Source organism: Notolabrus celidotus, chromosome 3 (genome assembly GCF_009762535.1).
Source record: "Notolabrus celidotus isolate fNotCel1 chromosome 3, fNotCel1.pri, whole genome shotgun sequence".
NCBI lineage: Eukaryota > Metazoa > Chordata > Actinopteri > Labriformes > Labridae > Notolabrus > Notolabrus celidotus.
Window position 1 is genome coordinate 17703373 of NC_048274.1, and position 17706 is coordinate 17721078.

At 40.0% G+C, this 17706-nt stretch overlaps 1 protein-coding gene across 1 annotated transcript in view; it reads left to right on the forward strand.

Annotated features, from left to right (window-relative positions):
- Positions 1–17706, forward strand: part of itfg1 (integrin alpha FG-GAP repeat containing 1) — a 221775-nt gene that overhangs the window by 79661 nt on the left and 124408 nt on the right. The window contains exon 9 of the mRNA XM_034680660.1: positions 5561–5655. Coding sequence (XP_034536551.1) covers positions 5561–5655 — 95 coding nt within the window. The remainder of the gene's footprint in view (positions 1–5560; positions 5656–17706) is intronic.

A 17706-nucleotide genomic window follows, 5' to 3' on the forward strand; every position in this document is an offset into this window, starting at 1 on the left:
GATTGAATATGTATTACATCGACTCATAAAGAAACTGTACCGTGGGGTGCAGCTGGCCTAGCGGTCTAAGCACGCGCCCTGTATACAGAGGCTATAGCCCTCGTTGCAGAGGTCACATTCAATTTCAGCCTCAACCATTTACTGCACGTCCTCCCCCACTCTCTGCACCCTACATTTCCTGTCTCTCTTCAGCTGTCCTGTCAATTAGGCGAAAATGCCCCCTCAAAATTATAACTTTAAGAAACTGTACTGTATTGCTTTGAATATAAGACAGCCCTGATAATAAGATAACTGTTATTAGATAACTGACTATTTTTTTAGAAAAACTTTCTGAAGACCAAATCATGTTTTCAAAAAAAGATTAATTTATGGTAATAATAAAACAAACAACTTAAATATAACAGATGAGTTGAAGTTTTTTAACACCTTTATGGTAAAACAATGTTTAAATATCATTTAAAAAGTGACATTTGAAAGAAATAATAAACAGTATGTTTAAATTAAGCCCTATAGTTTGGTATTCAAACACAACACGAATTAGAATAACCTGCTGTCTGATAAAGGGCATACCTTCGACCTGGTTTTTTTTTCTGTAACACACTGAAACATTTAAGACATTAATTTAATCATACTTTTAATTAACTGGCCTAATTAGGTGGTACTTTGCTTCGGCCACCATGTGTCTTCATCTTTCATTCCCCTGATGCTGTAACAGTATGTGACACCTGGCCTCAGTCAAAGGACGCTTTACAGATAAGTGTTGGTGTCCATTATCTGGGCTTTAAATTACTTAAACCCTGCACATAAGATGGCCCACCTTTCAAATGGATTTCTAGAATAAAAGCCTGGTCTTATATTTGAGTCAATACAGAAATTGTTATGTAAAAAAAATATATATATGTTGTATTCTCCCACCCAAGGAAACTGTCTTTTCAAATTATTACTTAGAAATGAATTAACTCAAGAATTCCATCTGAACTTTCATTAATACAACATCCCACCATTGGCAAGTCATCTCCCTCCGTTTTTTTTTTTCCTAACCAGCAAAAGTAAATGGTTCTTTTTTTTCTTCATTTGAACCAAATTTAAAAAAAAACCCCCAAAAAACCAGCAAATTCTGAAGTAGCAGAAGCAATTCACCTTCTCTCCTCTTCCAGCCATGCTCCCACATTAAGTTGTTGTTTGCTTTGCCATTTCTTGAACTGTTTTAATTCACCAATAATTTATAAGGGAGAACAGACGGAAACACATCACTCTAACTTTAAAAATGAAAACAATGACCGTATGTCCCTATATTTAATGTAAATAATAGATTCAAGAACTTGTTGTCTTTTTATCTTCAGCAGTTTATCTCATCCTCTCATATTTTCTCCTCCTGTCTGCCTCTGGCGAAGTAACCGCTGACAGCCAACGTTCAGTTTCTCCTCCTCCCCGCTTTGTGCTGTCATTCATCATCAGTGTCATTCAGTTATCCCCCTCCACATGGCACAACATCTGTTTGGGAGTGTTAGACTCACCCTGTTGAAAAGGATTCAGATAAACTGCGCAATGAGAAACCTGGCTGCAGATGCACCTCTTTATGCCTCGAGTCAATTTACATGCCCACCCAGAACACAAGGTGCGAGAGTAGGGAATTTATGTTGCAGCCAAATATCAAAAGCTTTGCAGCACAGGGAATATCAGATTATAGGAGGTTCTGTTCTGTTCTGTTCTATGGTGTCTGCAGGGGATGTTTCATTGCAGGAAAAGCGCAGGTGTGTACAAGGAACACAATATGTCTCAGTCCTTCGTAATACAACTGTAAATAATAACCAGTGCGGCTAACAAGAGGCATAAAAAGTTACACTATTAAGTGACTGTGTGGCTCATAAGTCACCAGGGGCCTAATTTGATGAATGCTTTATCAGGGGCTTGTTCAGACTTTTTAACCATGTGGCTCAGCTGGGACCCTTGCTCTTAGTGCTGTCATATGTGTGCTCAAATACACAGAGATGTACATCATTTACAATTTATGTTTCCCATAATCATATCTACTTAAAGCTGCTGTTGGTAGTCACAGAGTAAACATCTGTTCAGAGAGAGGGACTTTGAATGTCGACACTATCCCTCCCAGCCAGATTTCCTCTTAGCCCCCCAACACAGATTGGAGTGTGCATTCATGGTAGTGCCGGACTCATAACCAATCAGAGGATGTAGTAGGGGCCGCCCCTTAACCAATCAGGACAGAGTATTGGAGATGAGCTATGATTGGTCGGTCATAACGGGAACAAGGGGAATAACAACATTGCTTGATACAAAGGCATTGGAAAACACAGAGATTTCGCAATAGTCTCAAATTACTCCACTTACCGATGAGCACCGATGGGCATGATGACCTTTTCTCCAAACCCAGCAGAAAAAATAGTAACGTATTTTACACCATTCCTACCAACAGCAGCTTTAAGCCACTCTCATCATACTCATGTTATTTCTTACATAGCACCTGGCTGTGTTAAATACTTTTGATTGGTTGAAACCCTTTAATAATAGTTGTTGATTCTGAATTGAAAAGATGAAGCCACACAGCACTAATGCAATATCAAATCAATCTGTTGAAAGGACTTATTATTTATTTATTCATTTATTTATATTTATTAAAGGGACAGTGCATATTAATGAACATTTCAGCATTGCATCCATGTAAATATGCCAGAGTTAGCCATAAGGCTCATTTTCATCTGTAGTCCCTGGCAAGTCAAAACAGAGTTCATAACAGTAGAGGAGGAAAAACAACAGATGGAAACAGTACGTCATGATAGCATGACAATGAAAACACAGTACATCACAGATATACAAAGTAGTGCAAATAAGCACATTAAAGTGCTATTCAGCATAATAGAATGGTACATCTGGAGTTGGACCACACAGTAAGGTTGACTCCAACTGTGATCCAACATACCAGGACATCTACAAGTAAACAGATATGCATTTAAACACGGCACATCCAGTGTACTGTTTATAATTTAATCACCAAACGGAAGAAAACGCACATAAAGCAGCTACAAACCACAACACAGGATGGGCTTTGGCAGTGTTACAGGACTGGTTAAGTTGCCAGAAGAAAGTTACAAGGTAGAGGACCTGATACAGGTGCTGCTGTTGTTTTCTGCATCGGTTGAGAACGCTAACAGAAAACACTAATGTTTAGACTTTATTGTGAATGTAAAAGAAAAAGAAAATAAATGTGCTCCATGCAATTGTATGGAAAAGCAGTCTGTTGGAACACAGCACAACCCATGGATTACCAATTACTTGCAGGTTAGGTCAACATTGATTACTTTGGCAACCTATCTTTACGGTACAGTATTGTCAAAAAAATAAGATGACTTTGAAAAAATGTCATAGTGTGGAAAATGAAGTGCCAGGAATGATAACGATAAACACACTGTTACTGTAATTGAACACACACATAATGCTCAAATTTTCAAATCACATTTATACTACCAACAGGTATTTTCAAGTGCAAAGAACAATGCAGGCACATCCATTGTTTAAAATAACGAGCAAATAAAAAAAAAACTTTCAGTTGATTGTCTTTTAACTGACTGGAATTTTGTAACTCGGCTCAAGCGCGTTCACCAACCTTTTAAATCCCTCATTGTCCACCACTGAAAACGGCTGCAGGGGGATGATTCATCAAGTGCCTTCTTATATTACTTGTATTCCCCGACTCGTAGACGATCGCGGTCTGGCAGTGTCTGCAAACAGTTTTTTTTGCATGTCCGTCATGTTTTCTCCTCGATCGTTTTTGTTTACTGCAAAACAATAATGCGTCCATACTTCTGATTAAAACTTTGCAGAAGGTTCCACCAGTTTAAGTTTTCCACTCCGCTCCCCCTCTGTGCTTTCCGCCATCTCTTCCTGCACTGCGCAGGGGATCATGGGAGACGATGTTTGCTTCTCAGACCGGCCCACTCAATGGTGCCAGAAAAAAACTACACTAGCGGGAGTACTCCAAGTCCCTGTTTGATACCATCACATGCCACGGCATTATTGTGACAATTTTGAAACCGAAATACCGTGATATTTACAATACCGTTACATCCATAGTTAGTAAGCATTATGTTCACAGCAAGCGGCAACCTCCGGTCAAAAACATGAGTCCAATGCGGAAGTGCTAAAGATGTATTTTTTTCTAATGCTGCAATTTAAGAAGATATTGAGATTACAAGTCTTCCAATGAGAGGCAGCACCGACCCGATTGACAGGCGGGAACACTATAGCTGTTGGCTTGGAGGATCATAGCCGGCCTCTTTACGTCACAATCGCTCGACAGCAGCAATATGGCTGCCGCGACGATTGGCCTCAAAACAGCTCTTCAGAAACAGATGGGTGAAGTCGCAGCTACTACATCCATATTTCATACAGCCTATTGTTATGGATATAGACAGTAACTCACCACGTTGTAACCAATTGAAATTCATATTTCCGAGCAGTAAGGCTTCTGCTTCCTCGTATGATTCAGACTGATATGACTCAGATACACTGTTAGGGACTGCACATGCTGAGTGTCGCCTGCTCTGTTGCTATGTGCTGAGTCTGGTAGATGTCAATCAAAATGTGATCTGTAATAATAATCTCAGACCCTAGAGATGGTCTAGACAGCTCATTTTGCTGTTTGGGACTTTTTTGTCCAACCATCATGGCAGCTTATTTTCATTTAAATATTTATTGAGGCGTAAACACACTCTCAACTTTGACATCAAGCATAATCATTCATTTTCTGAGGCTTTAAGACGAGTGTGTACTTTCAGATAGACGTTCTTTTTTCTGATGGTCATGCTGTAGCTTTACTGCACAGCTCAAATCTGTGCAGCTGGTTTGAAAAATGCTCATGCACTCACTGCTTTTCTGTAGTGCTTGCAGGTTGTTGTGTGTACAAACCTGAAGACAAATGAAAACATCAAGTGTAGCACGATGGTGCCTGCTCTTGCTCAGGCAAATTTAGGGGAAAATAGGTTATAATTCAGCTAACAGAGGGACGGTTCTTTCATGGAAAGAATGCTTTGGGTTTGTGTGTGCATGTGTCATCTGACAGTAAACCTGGTGCACTGATGTGTTTATGCTTTGAAGAGCTGTTGTTTGGACTTGGGATGCTCTGTCCCCCATTTGCACACAAGATGAACTCTACCTTGCCTTCTGATAATAATAATAATAATAATAATAATAATAATAATAATAATAATAATAATAATAATAATAATAATTATTATTATTAATAGTGTTGGAAATCAGGGGAGAAAAGCACTCTTCAAGTTAACTGACATTATCAAAAGGCATCAAAGAGATGAGCCTTGGTGTGTGTTTGCTCGTAGGAAAGAAGCAGGTGTTCTTGTGATCCGACTCACACACGGAACAAAAGCAGCTACAATTTCCTTTGTTGCCAGGTTCTGCACTGTGCTCGACTCCAGAACAAATCTGTGTCATTCTGATGGAGTGAAAATATTAAAATAGCACAGTTTTAGGAAACAAAGGATCACTCTTCTTCTCTCATTCTAATACTCTCTGTGTTTTCCTGCAGATGGTGACGGCCACCAGGATCACCTCATCCCTGTGTGTTTGGACGACGCCTGCAAGCACAGTGCCATCTACCTGGCCGCACCCTACTCCAAAACGGTACAGTGCACACATGTGACCATACTGACTGTGTGTCAGGAGTTATTATGATGGATTGGCTGGTTTTCCACTCAGTAATCCACTTTTTTTCACTCTTCTTTGAGCTTTACTTTGATATCAAACAGTTCTTCTTGCTGTCCCACATCTCTGCTCTCTGCACTGTCCTTCTGCTCAACTCTGTCAGACTTGAAACAGTTTGTTTTGCCTCCTTCCTGATCTGTTCAATATCTCTCTCTTATTAGGTAGGTGTGTAAATTAACATAAATTCATACCAAACTATTTCAGTGGGACTTTCGGTTATAGGTATATAACTGAAATATAGGATGCATACTATAATGTTGGGTGCTGAACTAAAGGTGATTCAAATCTTAATTCCCCACATGGCCTGGAAAACAAGAGCGCCACACACGCACACGCACACGCACACGCACACACACACACACACAAACTGAAAGTGTAGCTTGTTACATTACAGTAAAAAAATATGACGTATACATCGCCTCGTCACTCTGCATCCTGAAAAAAGTTGTCTTGAACAAAGAAAAGTAGTATTAAAAAGAAGATCTGTATTCATTAATTTGCCTTTATAGCAAGTCCATGCCTTGAGGAGAGGAGAGTGGCGGACCGCCGGACATTAAGAATACATGTTTTCCCTGCCGTGCGTCTTTAAAGATAAAAGCGATTCATTCCTGTGACAGTCTGAGTTATTATCTGAGGGGCGCTGTGTTAGTTTGGTCTCTATCTGCAGATAGTGTGCTTTATGAACCAGCTCTCCCCAACTCCATGAATCTGTCTCATCTTCATTGAGGATTTTTACCCCCAGTGTGCGTTAGTGACAAAGACGCAACCGGGGGACGTCTGTTTGATATTTGATGTTTGCCGTTGTGGCCGCTCTCACCGTAAAAAGATCCCATTTACAGCTTGATTTAATCCAGTTTGGTGATACATCAGACACATTTAGTAAGTTTGGATCACTCCTTGTTGAAAGATGCAGATGCATTCCAGTGTGCAACTGACTGTGTCCAGTGCGCCTGTCACTGCGAGGTGCATTCAAGGACCGTCGTAAATGTGCAATACAGCCCTTTCATAGCATTTTTCTGTGAATCATGAGATTCAAAATACAGTCATAATGGTCACATCAAGAATGTTTTCTTTTGGATTTTTCGTAGGGACAGGCTGAATTATTTAACTTAAGATATTACACAAGCAAAAGTGTTAAAGGAGTGAAATGTTGACGTTGATTGTAACACTTGGTACGACCCTGTTACCAATATCTGATCGACTACATGAATTATTTAAAGAGTGAAGATGTTTCAGCAAAAATCAAAGACTAAAATGTTTTGAGTTTCCACCGAGTAAAACTAGACTAAAACTATAAAGGGCTTAAAAGACTAAAATGTGACTAAGACTAACAGGCATTTTCGTCTAAAGACTAAGACTAAACTTAATCTAAAATAGCCGCCAAAATTAACACTGATTGGTGATAAGAAACAGTATCTATAGTTGCATAATTAGCTGCACTACTGGTACTACATTCTGCCTTTTCTGCTCTCCACCTTGTTTATGTTAAGCCAAAGACATCAGTGGATGTTACAAGTGCTACAAATAAAACAAATGCCAAAATCAGTTTAGGTTATACTCAGTAACAGTTTAAGGTTGCACCTCATATACAGAGACTATAGTCCTTGTTGCAGTGGCTGCTGGGTTGACTCCCATCCACAACCCTTAGCTTTATGTATTCCCCCACTCTCTACTCCCCTAACATTTCCTGTCTCTCTTTATGTAAATGCAAAATGCCCAAAAAGCAACTTAAAAAAACATCTTTGCACAGAGATCAGTTTGCTTTTGTAAAACATGAAAAATCATTAGTATCACCAGTTAAAATCTTCTAACATTAGGTTCAAGGATCTAAAAGCATTGAAGCTAGAGATAGGAAACAGTCATGGTTATGGTATGGTAAAGATTGATAATCATTCACCTCATCAGTAAAATAATTGAAACTGACAGTTGTAATGACAGGAAAAATGATCTGTAGTCCTTCTCCTGACCTCTGTGAGATTCTTTTTGCAGCTGTTGAAAAATGTAACTCTACTTCTGCCTTGTTTAAGTATATTAATTTGCTTCCCGTAAAGTCCCTTGTTAGCAGACAGTTAAAGCAAGTAGGCAGCGCTGTGTTTATTCTGGTGTAGACGACCTTAATCTGGCCCACTCGTCTTAATGTTCTTTAATACTGCTTATTTGATCTCTTCTTTGGAGGAAGCCACCCTCACCAGTGGCTCCACTGAGAGCCAGATCTTCTCTTTCTCAGCACAATGGTTGTCTATTTCAGGACAGCGCCAAACACGCGGCTCACTGCAGGGAGGCTTTTTGCTTAGAAAGACACCAGGGCTGATTTAGCGGGTATCACTTTGTGTGCGAAGCCATGCCAGAGAAAATTAATAGATATGCGTTCACATGCAATCCCATCTGGTGTATTTAAACACGCACAATACATGTGCACAGACATGCTCAATCACAGTTGCTCTTACAGTCATATGAACATACACAGACACACCACCACTACCACCACCACCTACGTACCATCTTGTGAGTCTCTTTTCATTTACATCCTACTGTTTGGCAGGAAGCTACACTCCTTTTTCTCCCCTCCTTTTCCACCATGGATAGCTCCCACTTTATTTCAGTCCAAAATATAAATATTACAGGCTTATCTGCATGTCCACCCCCACACAAACACACACGCATGTGCACACAAAAGACACACGCACACATAAAGACGCAAAGATGCCTGTCCCTGTGGACATGCTTTCTTTTGTTTGCCCATCAGCAACAAAAACATTTCTGAAAAAGGAAGTGAAAGCAGGAGTGATGAAGGAAGGGGAGGGGAGGAGAGGAGGAGAGAGGAGGACTTCTCTGCAATGATGGATGAAGTGAACACATGTTTTGTTGTGTGTTGCTGTGTGTTTAAAAGACAGTCATCACTGTCAGAGAGAGACAGCCGGAGTGAGGAGAAAACAAGACCCTCGTTTAGCTCATACGCTTTCATTGAATACAGATAATAACACACAACCAGGATGAAAGACACAGTCTTTTTAACAGAAGAACACATGTGAAACTGACTTTGTGTTGGGGTGGTAGATAGTACCACAATACTGATCACATCAGTCTGCTCTGAGCCATTTTTCTGAAATCATGTGTGCACCATAGGTTTATGTGTGAGAGACTGTGTGGGAGTGTAGCTCTGTTACAGTGAGCAGCAGATGTTTCCCTTAGAGGTTTATGCCCACTGACAATGACAGAGAAAATGGAGGGAGAGATGAAGGATAAAAAATTAAAATAAGGGAGGACAAAAATGACTGAGGACAACAAATCGACGGAGAAGGAGACATTGAGGAGATATCAGAAATGCCTCGTGAGGGAAAGGTTTAGCTCGGCCTCAGAAGCTATAGTCATTGACGTAGGGGCTCAGGGTTGGATCCATGCTGTCATACTTCACTCTCTCTTCCACATATTTCCTGTCACTCTTCAATGAAGGCAAGAAAAAGAGAAAGGGAATACCTCAGATAAACCCTGAAATACAGGATCAGTGCACCCAGGGGCTTAATAAAATCAGTCAGACTTTAAATTCCATTGCAGTATTCTTATTGGCAATTAATTTTGATCTGTGCTGCATTATGATTGCCACAAGGGATGCACTGATTGTGAAAATCAGGGCTGGTACCTATATCAATATTCAAAATAAGAAATGAATAGATAGCCGAATGTTTTTGTCATGGTGGGAATAATGGTGGAAGGAGGACCCAAGTGCATATTTAAAATAAAAGGCTTTAATAAACAAAAGTTACCAGCAAAACTTACTAAAAACATCCAAGAATTAAGTCAAAGTAAAACACAGGGAACAAAAGAAAAAGAAACACAGAGCGAACACAGGAGAGGCGTACAATGATCCAACACAGGAAAGGGGAAACAGAGGAACAAAATACACAGAGTAAACTAATAAAGGTAATCAAAAAAGAAGGGAAAAAACAAGGACAGGAAGTAAAACTGGAAACACAGGGATTCAGAACTACAAAATAAAACAGGAAACCCAATACAAGACTAAGAAACACAAGAAAATACAACAAGAGACATGGATCACTAAACAAACATGGGAGACAAAGGATACAGCATAAACACAGGAAGGAACCAATATAATGGTTCACACATTATTGGCCAATGGCTGCTGTTCGGCAATAGCACCAATATTGATGAACAGCAGCCAATACATTGGTGCATCCATTGACAACAACTGTTTAGAGTGACAAAGGAGAACTGATTCTTGGTAATTTGTCAACAGTACTGCTGGTTAAAAGTTAGTGTTTATATGAAGCTTCAAAGAGGGGTTAAACATTAAAATCTTCTCGAGTTTCTACAATGCTTGAGGTAACCTAATGCTTCTCGGGTGCAAACTGAGCGTCAGCCTTCGCTAGCTTGACTTTTTTGGGTAGTACGCTAGTTTTTCAGTTGGGATTACTTCAGTTTATTCATCAAGTATAAAAGGTTTTAACAGAAGCCAAACTATCTGAGAGGTCGTATTTTCTTTAAAACAAAATGATCCTGTGATGAAAATCAGTATTACATTGTAAAGTTTGGTTCAGCCAATACATGCTCAGCAGTCCACCTATGAAAGCAGAGGGAGAGAGAAATGTGTGAAACAAATGTGCTTTTGTGCAGAATCAGCATATTTGATGAGATGTCTTTATGTTTTATTCAATTCTGAATGTCAACCTAGGAAATCTGTCACCTTCATCCCCTATATTTATATATTTGTTCATGTTTCACAAAGGGTTGGAGCTGTGCCAGCTCTCAATGGAAGCAATCATAAGGCACCCATACAGAGTGCACATTTCTTTTAATACTTTCTAACAAGTATTTGATTAATACTTAGTACAGGGTTTCATTATAAGTGTCAGGAAGGGGAAAAAAATGAACAGAAGGGAGGAAGAGAAGCAGAAAAAAGGTAGAGGTGGGTTATAAAATGTCTTTCTTTCCAACTTTGATTGACCCTCCTATCAGGGGGGAACGAGGGAGCGTGAAGGCCAAAAGAGGAATGGACAGTGAGTAACACTAGTAATATGTATACAGGCAAAGACATGATGAGAAGCCTCCGGGTGTGCATGGAAGCCCCACTGAGGAGAAGCCAGAGTTTGCCTGTAGTTCATCTCCAAACAGCGATTTATTCCTTCCTTCTTTCCTGCAGTCTCAGTCACAGCTCTGCCTCTACCTCTGCAGCAGCTCCAGGCCTGTAGTTCACCACATTGAAGGAAACCACGGGGGGCTTCAACAATCTCTCTGCTCCATTCTTTGTCCTCACAGACACATACCGATCACATTTATTGTGCTTTGGATCACCCGTTTTCTGCTCCTACTTTCTGTAGCACAGTGGTATATTTTTGCGAAGAGTAATGCTATTGCATGTTGGCGGGTGTTACACCTGTCAAGCAAACTGTAATAATGGAAAGCAAACAAAATGTGATCTCTGCTTATTTTCATTATCGGGGCAGAAGTAAAGAACCCATGATGTGTAGTTATGTTGAACACTGGCTCATTTCCTTTGTAACATAGCAACACTTAATTATTATACCACATTGCCTCTGTATGATGTACCAAATAGCATGTCGCTATACTAAACATAAATGAAATGGCTTTAAAGGGCATTTTTCATCAGAACACTCATTTTGAAACCAGAAAAAATAAGCAGGGTTATGGTGGTATCCCAAACCCAAACGGCTCCCCTTATGGCGCAACACAATTCCATGGAAGAGTGGAGCAAGGTGCATTTTTAACACTATTCAATACCTAGACTTTTTTTTAGGAAGTGGAAGAGGTCTCAGCTTTCAGAAGTGAAAGTCACTGCATTTGTTCTCATGTTCAGCAGGGCAGAGACTTCTACCATTGCAAAAAGACCAACAAAATGAAAACATGGCTCCACTCCCCCTTTGACCTCAGAAAACAGGTCTTAACAAGAATAAGGGCTCATCGCTAGACCAAGACGGTCAATGTGTAAAGGGTTCCATTTACAACCTGAGGCCTTGATCCGTAAGGCAACTGGACTGGTAGAAATTAGCTGCATGTCATTCCTCACGCTTTCTACCACTTTCCTGGTCTATCCACTGTCCAATCCTCTGGATGCAGGCCAAACAAAACCCCCAAATAAAAGACATTAAACAGATTTTTTCACCCATTTAATACAGTCCCCTGATGTCTAAATGATGTCTAAATAAACATCCTCACCATGCTTCAGACAAAATATTTTATAAATCAAGCTTCAGAGGAGGTTTTGGACCAGCTCTAAACACTCTTTCTAAAAGGGCTCCATTTTCGTTGTGTCTTTTTAAATCCACATGAACTCCATTTCTCTTCCGCAATGTGTGAAAACATGAAAAGAGCGTTGTGTAACCATAGCAGCTCGTGAGTGTGCGTCACAACATGGCTGCAGGAGACATCACTGTCCGGCCTTATATTTTTGAACCGGAGTCAGATTTAAATGCAGAATTCACACATGTGACATGTCTGGAAACACTGCTGAATGATTATATTACCCCCCCCCCCCCCTTCAGGCAGTGATTCATTGTCTTGCGGTGCATGATCAAGATCATATGAATTATTAATGATTAATTTAAAAATGTAAGTATGATTTTCTTGGTTACTGTGTAAAGGTTTTTGGTGTTTTTATGCTGGTAATTGTCAGTTATTAAGCAGACATAGCTTCAGGGCTTATGTCCGACAGTTGTTTTATATGGCCTGAAGGGGATCCCTGGCCTAACTGACCGACATAATGGACAAACAAAAGTCTACCCTAAACTCTGCATCCACCTGGGCTATGAATCCTGCTCATTAGAGTAAATCCATGACAAGCTTTAGGGTATCCCTGAAGGTGTGGCTCGGAAGGTGACGTTGGTGATGCCAGGTGAGGAGGCAACAGATTCTGAACAGAGCGTCTGATTGTGTGTGATCAGACACAAGTGGACCACAAATTAAGGACTGGGTGAGCTTATAACACATTTTGTTAGTGAGTTAATACTCCAGACACCCATGTACATGTGCAAAATACTATAAAAGTAGTTTTTTCATATGTCCCCTTTACATTGTGCCTTTAATGTATTAAAAAAAATAGCATTAGCATCAGTTTTATTGCTCTCTGCTAGGGTGGAAATCTATTTAGATATAAAGATGCATCTGGAATAGATTTCTTACCCTAGGTTGAAAAATGTAATTCGACTCACCATAGTCATTTTTCCTGAACAATAGTAGCGTAGTTACTCGACAGCCAGCTGCACAGTACCCTTTAGCTAACACCAAGTTTATCAGAGTGTCTAGTCATCAGTTAATGGATAGATTTCACTAAGTGAAGAAGAGGAACTTGGCACTGGATGAAAACTTAATCCAGTTGACCTCACCCCTTTTCTCCTTATAAGCTAAGAAGCATGGCATTAGAATTCAGTGTTTTCACTGTGAACGTTTATATTTTATGTGAGGAAATGAAGCAGAGGACTTTATGTTCCCTCAGCTGTGCAAACCCTGTAGAACAGCTCAGTCCAGTGTGACACATCGGTCATTTAAACCAGTTTATGGTCTGCTGGTCAAACTGGTACGAAGCAGAGTAAATGATGGTCTGCAGAGCTGCATGGTTGTGACTTCCTTCCATTTTTGCTTTAAAGTAAATGTCACGGATGTATGCACACAGTCTATTAAATTATTGTAACATTGACAGCAGTGTCTACCCGCCTGATTTTACTGGTATTTGGTGTATTTTCAGTACCGTGACTCTGTGAATGAAAGCAGGAGTATTAAGGTCTGTTCGGTAATGAAAGACTTGTAGTAGGAAATAGTTGCTGAGTACAGGCTGACACAGCGCTCTCTCACTATGTTTGCTCAGCATCAATGAGTGAGTGACCCTTAATGGCAAATTTTTAAGGCACAGACCACCTCCCCGACTCTGACAGAAAGAAACAGTCAGGAAATGGTTGCTTTGAGGATTCTGAGACTTTGTGCTTACTGTTTCATATCCAGGAAAAGAGAAAATCCAGCAAAGAAAAAGTGTATCTACAATATTACTGACCAAGTCTGCAAGGCCTTTAAGAGTCAATTCAACAGCAGCTGTCACTTGTTGTGCACTGCCACAATGCCATAATTTCACCATACTCATTTAACTCCCATGGGTCTTTTTTATCCTTTATACATTCTTTTTTCTTCTTCTTGAAACCAGTAGTCAGAGGTAGCAAAAGTACACTTTTGTAAGTTCAAGTACAGATGCTTGTGTAAAACATATACTTAAACAAAAGAAGAAGTTCTGATTCAGCTTCTTTTCTGAAATTGAAAAGGTACAGAATCTGAGTCTCAGTGGCACAGTTTTATGTATTTCTCTGAAGGACATTTCTGCAGGCTGTTTTTGTGCAAAGCCAACCAAACCTCAACTCATATATGAAAGATTTGAGAACTTAAATGATTCTATCTTCAAATTTAAAAACAAGATAACATTCGAAAATTATTAACTACTTCTGAATCTGCTCTGATGTCAACAGTAATGTTGGCAGGTTCATTTTCATCCATGTCGCTTCTGTTTATCTGTGTCGGTCACAGAAATCACTTTCTATAGAGGTGTCTTCACAGCAATTGAGCTTCCTTCTCCTTTTTGTCCTGATATGTCTTTCATGTTGTTTTCATCTTGTTACGTCTGTCATGCGTGATATACACTCAAGGATATAAATATGAATAGTCCTGTATATGTGTTATTGTCTCATCCATTTAGGTTTTAATGCGTTGAGGAAAATGAGAAAGGATTCAAAAATGTATAAACACCTCAAATGCATCACAGCACATGTTCAGAAATGTGTGTTTAAACGTAGTGTCAAATTAAAATGTTTTCGAGGATTGAATCTTCAAAGAAAGCACAGATCCCCAAAAATGTCTTGAGAAATATTAGTTCATCCTTACTTTCCAGCTGTGCTAATGGATGAAGTTAATCATTTCTGTTGACATTTCTTAATTTCAACGTTTAATTTTCATAGTTTTGTAAATTCCTGTGTTTATTTCTTCTCTCGTTAGAGCCTCTCATTTACATATGAGCACACACACATACCGCCCCCATGAAGACCCAGCCAGCTGCCTGCTGCTGCTGCCCAGACAGTGTAAGGGCAGCCAGTGAGTGTCAGACAGCCTCATCCCAGTTCTCCCAGTCAGCTGGTTGGTCCATGGTCAAAGAGGTGATATTGACAGCAGGTAGCAGCGTCCCCACCCTGCCCAGCTGACACAGAGACATATGGTCGCCCTCCATCTCTGGCTCTGACTCTAACCACCTTTGTCCGGGGACAAACTGTGACCTCATTTACTCCTGCCCTTAGAAAAACAAACCATATCTTGGTTTTTGAGATATGTGCCTGTGAGTGCAGGATTCTCTGTCTTCTACACGCTAATTCAATGCGCTTTTCATCACCACAGATTAAGAGGCTGTTTGCTGAAACATCTTTAAAGTGAACACATATCATAATGTCAGGAAAAATATCAACAGTTAAAAAAAAATCTACAACCACTGAACTCTGGCAATGTACATTTACAAAGATACAGTGTATAGAAATAAGAATATTTAGCGCTATAAAGTCAGGTAAAACACTCCCTTGCCACCCCCCCCCATCAAGTGAAGCAACAGTTGTCTTCGAGAACATGAAACCCCTATGATGCATAAAATCTATGATCCTACATTTGTCAAGTTAATGCAATCAAAGACCTCTATCAAGAAAAATTATTTTTGTGCACGACAACAAACACTCTCTTCTACTTTTTCTTCCTACCTACAAAAACAAGTTTGTTAGTTTGTCTGTTCTGTGCTACTGTAGAAACATAACAATCCAAGGAAGTAGAAGTGGACCCACTCCTTTGGTTTATAAAGAGTCATTCTAAGTTAACAACTAAATGTTTTTTTATGTTCAGCTGGTTATAAACCAAATCAAACAAACTGATGAATATTATATTACATTTCTACCAAGTTTGTTCTGCTAAATGTTTCTAAAAACTACACACTGCACCCGTAAGAGACATCCATCTTCATGACTGCAATCTTAAAAATACTCATATACCCAACCAAAAAGCACCGAGCTGAGTAGGAGAGCACTGTGGCTTCAAGCCTTTGACAGGAGGACCAGCATAGTCACCAACATCCGAAAATCTGAACTTGTATGTCTATAGTCAGCATTTCAAAAACCTTATCTAAACAATGCAAGATTTTTCAGAGGTACAATGAATGCTGGATTAATAGTAAGTCCGTAGGTGTGAGTGTGTGTGCGTGAATGGTTGTCTGTCTCTCTGTGTTAGCCCTGTGATAGGTTGGCGACCTGTCCAGGGTGTACCCTGCCTTCCGCCCGAAGCCAGCTGGGATAGGCTCCAGCCCCCCGTGACCCCTGACGGGATAAGCGGTCAAGATAATGGATGGATGGATAAATGGATGGATGTTAAATAACCATAATGGGCTAATTTCGGACACGACACTTGGTTAGCATTAGCAGTAGAGTTTAGCATTGGCATTGCGCATTTGCAGCATTGCAGGCTGGGGGAAAAGCTTATTTTCACTCACATTGACGCCCATCCCAGAGTATGACGGAACACTGTAGGCTTTGATAGAGAAAACACTGGCTCATCTTATCACCTGTTTTTGAAAATACTTGATATTCATAAGTTGTAAGAGCTTGCAAATTACATTTTGGGTTATAGATTTGGACCTCAAATCACCTAAGACACTTAAATAACATACATGTAGACTGATAGTCAAAGCCACGATCAGAACCAGCTTAACTTCTTCATAGTTATGTGCTTAGCCCTCCCTCCGCTGTTCTTTCAGTGCCAGTTCCTACATGATGAGCATTTTAGTCATTATATCGCTGGGATCATAAAAGCCATTGCTTCATTACACGCATGTTTTTTTTTTCACTTTTTATTGCCTTGGACAGCCTTGTTTTCTGTCGATGTTAAAGCACTTCAACCCGTAAACCCCCCCACCACCTCCCGTCTCCACCGCAGGCCGCCCACATTTTAATTTCTTGGCCTAATGAAGCGGGAGCTCTCTCCGCCAAGTCGAATCAATGGGAGTCTGAAAGCATGCCCCCGCTTTTTCACTTTAGTCATCAGCAGAGCCGGGAGAACGATTTTATGTCGGGGCTCTGTGTTTGTGCCCGTCTTGGTTTTTACGTGTGTTTCTATGTGCCTGCTTCCATGTTTTATTTGTGTATGTGTTTGTGTGTGTGCTTGCATGCAGAACCCCACTATCAGCTGTCTGTATACGCTCTGTGTTTTCCTGTTGTTTTATAAAAAGCTATTTGTATGCGAGATCCTTCCCTTCACTACCATTAAAGGTATCAGATTACCTCGCAAGCGCAAATCCCATCATCGTCTTCATCTCCATTAACTAGGTCATTTGGAACCCTACACTTACACACTAACCACACACACAACTCACACTCAACTGGGTGTTCATGTGTCGACATTTGAACCAGTGAATGTCAGATTGGAGTTATTTAGACTTAAGAGCACTCTGTTTGACTGGGAGGACTTTGGGCTATAGATTAATCTACAAAGACACACGCTTGACGTTATTCAGATGCACGGCTATATTTAGCGATTAAATGTCAAAACCTCCAAAGCCACAATGACAAAGTAACTGCTCTATGATTTATTTAGGGAGCTCCTCTGTCAGGTTGGCATTCATTGTTATTCATTGTGGCTTCTCAAATAAAAAATGACTTTGATTAGATTATAAACCTTTAATATCCTTGGTGAGGCTCATATGATTTCCCCTCAATTCCCTGAACAATGCTGCTGAGCAATAATAACAAACACAGGGGAAACAGAGACTAATCTGGCGGAGGAGAAATGCAGCACAATATTGCTCAATTGAAAAAGCTTCATCTTATAACTTCCACTTTTTCCTTTGTGATATCGTTTGATAATTTACTGCAATTACAGCCTTTGATCATGTGCTTTTGTTCTACCATATGTTCACACAATGCGATCATCACCTAT